The 9,706-nt window shown below is 23.5% G+C and overlaps 2 protein-coding genes across 2 annotated transcripts; both read right to left on the bottom strand.

Annotated features, from left to right (window-relative positions):
• Window positions 1-2,672: 2,672 nt before the first annotated feature.
• Window positions 2,673-3,156, bottom strand: Phum_PHUM214730 (uncharacterized protein; the record flags this gene model as incomplete). The annotated part of the gene is made up of 2 exons (XM_002425628.1): window positions 2,673-2,905; window positions 3,150-3,156. 2 exons carry the CDS (start codon window positions 3,154-3,156, stop codon window positions 2,673-2,675), a joined length of 240 nt encoding a protein of 79 aa, XP_002425673.1.
• A 5,382-nt stretch (window positions 3,157-8,538) lies between these two features.
• Window positions 8,539-9,523, bottom strand: Phum_PHUM214720 (uncharacterized protein; the record flags this gene model as incomplete). The annotated part of the gene is made up of 2 exons (XM_002425627.1): window positions 8,539-8,858; window positions 9,520-9,523. The coding sequence occupies 2 exons, from the start codon at window positions 9,521-9,523 to the stop codon at window positions 8,539-8,541; spliced, it is 324 nt and encodes a 107-aa protein (XP_002425672.1).
• Window positions 9,524-9,706: the final 183 nt, after the last annotated feature.

Below are 9,706 nucleotides of genomic sequence, written 5' to 3'. Positions count from 1 at the left end.
TCATTTTTATCACAATCAAAAATCTACTTTTATTTATTAATTATTAAAATTACTTTTTTTTTAATATTCAAAAAATCTTTTTTAAATCAATCAATCAATCAAATCATTACAATTATAAAAAATAATAATCATCATCATCATCTTTTTTTTTTTTTTTTGTTTTTGATTAGATTATAATTAAAATTTCCTACCGTTATAATTAATAATAATAATAATAAATGTTTTTTTTTTTTTTTTTTTTAATATCATCATTTTAAAACAATTATCAATTAATTATTATTATTATTATTATGCTCATTAGTAAAACAAATTCGTTAAAAAACGATTCCAAATTAATTATGTCAATTAAAAATATATATACATATTATCGCGTAAAAAAAAAAAAAATTATTTTTTGAAACTCCCCCTTTGGACCGAGATTTAAAAAAAAAAACAATTTTTTTCCCCCGAAAAAAGGGGGGGGGGGATATTCAAATTAAATCACGTGATTTACGACCGTAACCGAATGATGATGACGTCAACAATATTGGTAACGGTTTATTAATAAGCGATTGGACATTTATATTTAAATTATCGTAATTATAATTAATTAATTAACCAAACGAAAATAAAAAAAATTTTTACATTCATTCCATGTTTTAAATTTTACCAAGTGTTCGTTTAAATAATAATAATAATTATTATTATCAAAACGGAAAAAGAGAAAAATATTTTACAAAAAATAAAATAAAATGGCGTTCATCGCGAAGAAAAATTCAAATAAATCATTTTTTCAAAAAATTTTAATTATTTATTTTATTTAATATAATAATATAAAAATACATTAAATGCAAATTATATGACAGTTAAGAAAAAAACATGGATAATAAAGAAATATATTAAAATGGATTAAACACGTAATTTTAAGTAAAAAAAAAAAAAAAAAAGACGTTAAAATAATTTCGAAAAAAAAAAATATATATATATATAAATTAATTTTTGTTACGTGTGGATAAATAATTCTTTTTTTTTTTTTTAAATTATTATTTTATCGATTTGATATTAAATTAATTATTATTATTATTATTTATGCGTGATTTGAAAAGAAAAAAAAAAAAACTTTTGTATAAAAAAGCGACATTAGTGACATTCATAATAACTTTACAAAATAACTTTTAAATAAAAGAAAAGAAAATCAAAGGTTTGAACCTTAAAGAAAATAAAATAAAATGACAAACCCATCAGCAATAAACAACATTTCTTTTTCTTCTTTTATTTAAAATTATGTTTGAAAAGTTAAAGAAAAGAAATTTATTATTGTCATGTCACTTGAAATGAAAAGAAATAAAATGAAAAAAAAAAAATATATATATATATATATATTTTTTTTTCTTTTATGCTGTATAAAAAATTTTACCTTTTTTTTTTCCTCCCTGTGATGAAAGACGTAAGAATAAGACAAAATGAAAAAAAAAATTTTTTACATTTTAATTAAATTTAAAATAAAAAATAAAATAAATATAAATTAAACAAAATGATTTGGTTTTCACAATCGCCATATTTAACGTGTAACAAATAAAGGGAAGAGTGAGTGAGTGAGAGGGAGGAAAATAAAGTTGATTTCTGAACGCGCACATCGTGAGCGCGCGTTCAGAAATCATTTAAAATCTCAATGTAAACAATAAACAATGTTTGTTTATTTATTTTTGTTATGACAGTGTGGATTATCATTTCCTGTACGTTTTTGTTTGGATAAACATTGATTTCTCAAACGTTACGTTTAATTATTAAAAAAAAAAAAATTTGTTCGTGGCATTACATAATTGATTCTCAAATAATTAATTATATTCAAACGTTAAATTATTTATCCTGAATAAATAATACGCTTGTTAAGAAAAAAAAAAAAAAATTAAACTTGTCACACACACATTTACAAAAAACAAACATTAAAAAAATTTGTACGTCTTGTTAAATCTTTTTTTTTTTATTCCTCTAATTAAAAAAAAAAAACACGTGGCAGATTTAAACAGACAACTTGCTAACACAAGCAAAAAAAATAAAAAAAAAAGATTTAATTGAAGCTTTATGACGGTCATTGACCCCATCAAGACATTTTTTTTTTGTTTTGCAATGAAAAAAATTTTTTTTTGCCCACACGGTTTTGTTACGTAATTTCTTTCTCTTTCTTTTTTTCCATTTCTTTTTTAAATGCATTTTTTTGTTTTATCATTTATTTATTTATTTATTTTCCCATGTGATTCCTTTCCTTTTTTTTTCGACTTCCTCATATTTTCTCATTCTCGAATTAACTTGTTTTATTATTAAAAACATAAATATCTGCTTTTATTAATAATAAACAAAACAGATTGTATATATATATATAAACAAATAATAAAAAATAAAGAAACAAATAAGAAAAATTGAAAAAAAAAAAAGATCATAAAATAATCATTATTATTATTAGCAGTAGTAGTAACAGTGGTAAAAATTTTTTTTTTTTTAACTTTTACTTTTATTATTATTATTTATTTTATTTTATTTTATTTTTTTTTGTTTACGTTTGGGGAATTTTTTTTTTTTTTTACGTTCACTCTCTTGAATAAAAATGTCTATTCGGAAAAATCTGAGCAAAATCGAATGGGGAGGGAGAAAGGGAAGAGGGAGAGGAGAAAGGGGAGTGGGAGAGGATGAATTCAAACAAATATAAACTGAGATCCCTTAGGGCAAAGTTCACATTTAATGTTATCCTCCGATTTAGAATCGATGAGTTGTGATTCTATGCGAACCCATTTCCCGCGGCAATGGGGGGCCGAAAGTGCTTCCCATCGTGTTGTACGTCCCTCAACTCCGTGACCGGGACACCTTGGAGATTCTTTTCTACTTTCTCTCATTGCTGCTTCTTCACATTTCACGCAAACTGTCATCCCTGTAATTCAAAATGTCACTTTGTCATCACTTTTCTTTTATTATTATTATTTTTAAATAATTCAAAAGGAACAATTTCCCCTCTCCCCCATTTCTTTCCTTTTCTTTTCTTTTCTTTTCTTTTTTTAAATTCATTTATTACAAAAATTAATGAAAAAAAATTTTTTTTTTTTTTTAATTTCCGGTATATGTGACGTCATCATATTAATTCTATCTTCTCTCTTTCTGCCCCCCCCCCGTGAAACATTTCATTGTCTTATTACTTTATAAATAAATAAATAAATATTAATGAGGAAATTAATTTTTACTTTATTATTATTATTTTTATGTCGGGTCGGAAGAAGAATTTGATTAAATCCGACTCTAAAGTTCGTTTTTTTTAATATTAATAATAATAATAATTATTATTATCGATAAAAGAAAAACGTTATTCGTTCGTTTAACCGCCATCTTTTTTTTTCTTCTTCTTTTTCTTTTTTTACTGTTTTCATATATAAATCTTTGTACAAAATTAAAAAAAAAAAAAAAACTTTTTAATGAACCCGAGAATTCTTTTCACATTATTAATAATAATAATATTAATAACAATATTAATAATAATAATAATAATAATAATAATAATAATAATAATAATAATAATTTAATTTATAAAATGATATTTTTCAATTAACGACAAAAAAAATATCCGACGCCATTTTTTATTATTTGATTTTTATGTGAACTTAAATGATTAATTAAAAAAAAAAAAATAACGACGACGACGACGACGACGACGATGATGATGATGATGATGATGTTAATGATGATGATGACGACGAGAATAAAAAAAAAAAAAACTTTTCATTTTTTTATTATTTTCTTAAAACTTAAAAATGAAATTTTCAAAATAAATAAAGTTAAAATTAATTTAATTGTGATTTTATTTAAAAAGTTAGCGAGAGAGAAAGAGAAACAGAGAGAGAGAAAGTGAAAGAGAGAGAGAGAGAAAGAGAAAGAGAAAGAGAGAGAAAGTGAAAATGAGAGAAAGGGAAAATTAATTAGTTAACCAGGTAGTTTGGTTTTAAATTCATTAAAACTTTTTTTATTTTACAATTTAAAGATACCTTAAAATTAGTCAGGTACGTGAAACCTTTTCTCTCTTTCTCTCTCTATCTTTTTTTTATTGTAAAAAAATAAAAAAATAATTTAATTTTGAAAAAGGAAATGAATATTTTTTTGAAATCGGTGGGGTGGGAGTGGGGAGAGAGGGGGGGGGGAGAAAAAGGTAGGAGGAAGAGGGAATGGGAGAGAGGTAAGGGGGAAAGAGAGAGAGGGAGGGAGTCAGCGAAAAAAAAAAAAATTAGATTTGATCTTTTTTTTTTTTTTTTTTTTTTTTTTTTTAATTTTCACTTTTCCCGGCTTTGTTTTTTATTTTTTTTTTTCCACATCTTTATACATTGCTGCCAACTTTTTTTTTTCCCTCCCTCCCACATCATATTCAATCACGTCATTTTATAATTCGATAAATTTTCAGGTATTTCCTTTTACACGGAGAATTCAATAGAGAGAGATAAAAGAGAGAGAGAGAGAGATATAAAGGGAGAGAAAATTCTTTTTTTTTTTTATGTTGTAAAAAATATATATCTTTTTTTATTTTATTTTCCCATTCGATTTTTTTTTTTTTATTTTTACTTATTTCCAATAAATATATATTTCCATCATTATCATCATCATCATCAAACTATCATTCTAAGGGGGGAGGGGAGGGAAAGAGAAAAAAAATTCCCCCATCGAAACGAAATGAAAAAAAAAAAAAAATTATTGTTCTTTTTTAACTGTAAGGCCGGTCGTTCGTTCGTTTTTTTTCTTCTAGCAGAAGAACTTTTTTTTTTTTTTCAATTTTATCTTTTCATTGTTCAAACAATAAAAATGTTTTTTATGTATTGAAGAAAAAAAATAACGCAACTGAATTTACGAAAACGTGTCAATCCTTTTTCCTTTTTTTCCTTTTTTACGGTCAATATAAATAAAAAAAAAAAAAAAAAAAAGAAAATAATTTTTATTTAAACCGCAGGAAATTTTATTATTATTATTTTTTTAAAACATGTCGATGACGCAAGAAAAAAGATTCGAATTTAAATTTAATTTGTAACAATCATAATAATAATAATAATAATGAAGGAAATTTTATTTTTTATAAACAAATCACGATTACTTAAGTAAAACATAAAAAAATTTTTTGTAAAACGTGTTAATAATAATAACAGACAAGCACACGAAAATATCCTTTTTTATTAAACTCCCAACTACAAACGATTTAAAAAGGTCGTAAAAACCTTTTTTTCCCCGTCGTTGCTTGTTGTTTGTTATCTGTTTGTTTGTTTGTTTTTTTTGAGCAAAATTTAAATATTCAAACTCCTTTTTAAAAATAAAAAAAAATCTTTAAATTTTCTTTTTTTTTTTTTTTTTTTACATTCTTAAAAAATATTTTTATTTTTCTCTCCGGCATTTAAATCACAAGAAAAGTAATCGTAATAATAATAATAATGATAATGATAATAATAATGATATATATAAAATGCATTTTTACGAGATTAAACATAAATTATCTTGTCATAATTTTTTTTTTTTTTATGTAATAATAAAACTATGTATGCGCAGACGATTATTTATTGTTTTACCGTGTAACGGTTCGTGGCATTTTATCATTATTATCATCATCATCATTATTATTATTATATTATTAATATTTTTTGTTATTTTAATTATGTCGAAAAAGAAAAATATCTTAGTCGTACATGATAATAATGATGTATTATTATGATATTTCAGATTGTTAAGTTTGGTTTTTTTTTGGAAATCGAGTTTACGAAAAAAAAAAAAGAATTTTTTTTTTTTTTTAAGTTATGAAAGGAATAAATACTTCCCGTCGTGTAAACCCGGGAAATTATTTTTTTTTTTGCATGGGTTTGACGTTTTCATAACTTCAAATTTAACGCAGTCCCTGTCAAAATAAAAAAAAAAAAAAAAATTTTTTGTAATTTTTTTTTTTTTTAATAATAAAACAAAACATAAATTTAATTTTTTTTTGAAAAATAATAACCTTTTAAAAAATAAAAATTTTTAAGAATTTTTAGGGCCGTTATGAAAACGTGGAAGAAAAAAAAAATCCCCAAAACATTTTAAAAAAAAAAAAAAAAAAAAAAATTTAAATTCATTTCGTAAAAAAAAAAAAAATATCTTTTTTTTTTCCTTTCATCCCCTTTCCTTCTCTTCCCTTCCCCCTCTCTCCTTTCCCCCATCCCATTTTCATCCTCCATTTTTTTTTATAAACTTTTTCCGAAAAAAAAATTTTACTCGAGTGGATTCTAAAAAAAATTAAAAAAAAAAAAAAAATTAAAATGAGAAAAATTTTTTTTTTTTTTATGAAAAAAAAAAAATCTGAATACAGAGAATAAAGTTGAGAAACGAATCGATTCAATTTCACCAACATTTAAATGTTAAATTTTTATACAAAAACTTTTAACGGTTTCACCTCCCCCTTCCTCTTCCTATTCTCTCCTCCCCACTCCCTCATTACTCCCTCTACCTCCTATTCCTCCTCCCACCATTTCCCACCTTCTACTTTTTTCTTTTTGTTTTATATGAAAAAAAAAGAAGAAAAAAAATTATTATTAAATATTGATTTTCGACTCGATAAATAATATTAATAATAATAATAATGATGATGATAATGATAATAATAATAATAATAATAATAATAATAATAATAATTTTTAAAAAATTTATTATTTAATAAGTTTAATGAGAATAAATCAGCAAAAAGAAAAAAAAAAATTTTTTAATTATAAAAAAAATTATTAATTAATTAATTAATTATATGTCACGTTGATTTAACATCTTATTATTATTATCATCATGATTATTATTATTATTATTATTATCATTATTATTCAGTAAAAAAACATAAATTATTATAATGGATAAAATTTTATTCGGTTCGATAACTCGAGCGTTATTTAATTGAACGAATGAATTCTTGCATAATATTTTTTTTTTTGAAATTTGTCGTGGTTTTAGATTATCGTCGAGCATCTTTAACACGCGTTTAATCCACGACGACGACGACAATCCAACAAAAATAATAATAATAATAATAATTTTTCTCGTTGTAAATAAATAATACGATCGTTATAAATTCCCACGGTCGCGCGCACATACACACGCGTGTTAAAACAAACATAAAGGAAATTAATAACGTTTTCATAACAGAATCCATTTAAAAAAAAAACGTTTCAATTATTATTATTATTTACACGATTATAATTATTATTATTATGCATCGTTTCGTGTCAATAATAATTTAAAAAAATAAAATTTGATTCATTTTTCTCGTTTTTGTCATTTGCCATTCATTCCACAAAAAAATAAACATAAACCATGGGAACGAATTTATTATCATTATCATTATTATTTCTTTATTTTTTTTCCGTCGAGCATTAATCATTAAATTAACGGTTGCTATTTTTTATTTTTTTTTAATTATTTAATGTTATAAAAAAAAAAAGAAGAAAAAGAAATTCGTGGAAATTTTTAATGAAAACGTTTTTTTTTGCTTTCTTACTCTATGACATTAATTAATTTTATTATAACTGCGATAACAATAAAACATTCGATTCGGTGATTGTCGTTTATAATGTTTATCATAGGCATAATATAAAAAATTAACGTACACCGACGGAAAAAAGAAAAAAAAACCGTTACAAAAAAAAATCAAATTTTGAGAATTTGTCACATTTACTTTTAAAAATAAGTTAAAAAAAGGATTTACGTCGTTTTTTATTTAAATTATTATTAAAATAAATTTTATTTATTTTCAAAATGGTGGAATTTAATAAGTTTAAGGTATCAACCTTCCGAAAAAAAAGCATTGTTTGTTTTAAAAAACCGTTTTTTTCGTTTTCAAATCACAAATTTCATTTTTATTTCTCGAACGTCATTTAATAAATTTTATTAAGATTTAAATAAATAAATAAATAAAGAAGGTTTTTCATTATTTGTGAAAACCATAGAAGAAGAAAATAAAAAAAATAAAAACGTGTTTTATCGATTCGTTATCGAATAAAAAAAAAGTCAAACCTCAAAGCAATTAAAAAAAATTAAATTCTATCAATTATTCTAGTTACGCGTTTTTATTTTTTATTCATTTTGGCATTCGAAACTTCCCCCCCCCCCCCTCTCTCTTTATGATGTACAGGTTTTTTTTTTTTAATGCTTTTTAATTATTTCAAACCGAAACAAAACATTTTTTTTTTTGTAAGAAAAAAAACCATTAATATTTTTAATATTAGTTTTCCCTTTTGTTTTTTTTTACTCTATGAAAAATTTTTTTTTTTTCTTTTTTTTATTCTATGAAAAAAATTTCCTTTTTTTTTTATCGAAAAATAAAAAAAAAATAATAATGAAAATAATAATTAAATTAATTTTTGTTTTTCAACCAATCAGAAAATTGGAATTAATAATGAAATTTTTTGATTGGTTGTTTTTTTCGTTTTAAAAAAATTATATAAAAACCTTATTAATGATGGGCTAAACATGCGCTACAATGGTTTTTTTACGCAAAGGATTTTCAAAGAGAAAAATAAAAAAGTAAACTTACTCTCTTTTGGCATTTTTAATTAATCCTTTTGGTTGATAATTCAATCTTAAATTTCTTGTTATGTCGGTTGTTTCGTTTATTTTACGTTTTCCACTGAGTCCTATCGGTAACAACATGGCCGTTTCTTTGATTATGTTTCGAACGTGATGAGGACATCTCGTACCTTGACAACCACGTTTTTGTATGAGGGATGGACAATGTTTTCCGCCATTTTGTGGTTGTACTTGAATTTCTCTACGTCTCGTCGTCATTCCAGTTCCGCATTCTACATCGCAATCTGACCATGGGCCCCAAGGTGACACAACGCAATCGATAACTGAACAAAAAAAAAAAAAAAAAATTTTTTTTTTAAATTTATTAAAAAATTAAATTTTAAATTATTAAAAAAATAATCGTCATCACGTCATTCCACCCTCCATAATCCTCCCCCACCTTTTCCTCCAGTACCACTCCACCCCCCCTCTCTCTCTCTCTCTGTCTCTTTTAATTTTCTCAATTAAAATTAAACTTTCGCTTGATTAGATTTAAGTTTTCCACAAAAAAAAAAAGTTTTTAAGCAAGAAAATTGATAACTGGATTTACTACTGGAGTACTTAACTTCTAGAAAACGTATTGTTTAAAATTATATGAGACGAAGAGAGAGAGAGAAAATAGAAAATGATGAAAAGAGTTTTACGAGGTACATATAAATATATATTTTGGAAATTTCGATAGCTGTTATTTTGATTTTAAACATTTTGACCTCTTTATTTAATTTACAATAATAATAATAAAATTTAACGGAAAATTTTTGATTTAGGATCCGAAGAAACCAAGTTAATTAAATAAAAAGAGAAAGAGAGTGAGTGAGAGAGAGAAAATAAAAAGAAATTAAATTTAAAATTTATTCTTGTATATTATATGAACTAATTAATAAAACTTTTCGGAAAATTTTTTTTTATAAATTATATACATGTATAATTTTTTGTATACTTTACCCATTGCGGTTAAAAAATTATTATTATTATTATCATCATCATCATCTCTGACTTTATTCGTCGTTCCCCCCCCCCCCCCGATTGAACAAAAGGAAATAAAAAATAAAAAAAATTTTCACTTATTTTTATTTTCTCGTTTTTCATCTCATCATCGCCTCCCCAACCCTCCGCCGTCCTCCCTCCCACT

The sequence above is a fragment of the Pediculus humanus genome, genomic scaffold (assembly GCF_000006295.1).
Source record: "Pediculus humanus corporis 1103172107561 genomic scaffold, whole genome shotgun sequence".
Taxonomy (NCBI): domain Eukaryota; kingdom Metazoa; phylum Arthropoda; class Insecta; order Psocodea; family Pediculidae; genus Pediculus; species Pediculus humanus.
Note: the sequence above shows the minus strand (reverse complement) of the source record. Positions and strands in the feature narration are given on the sequence as shown.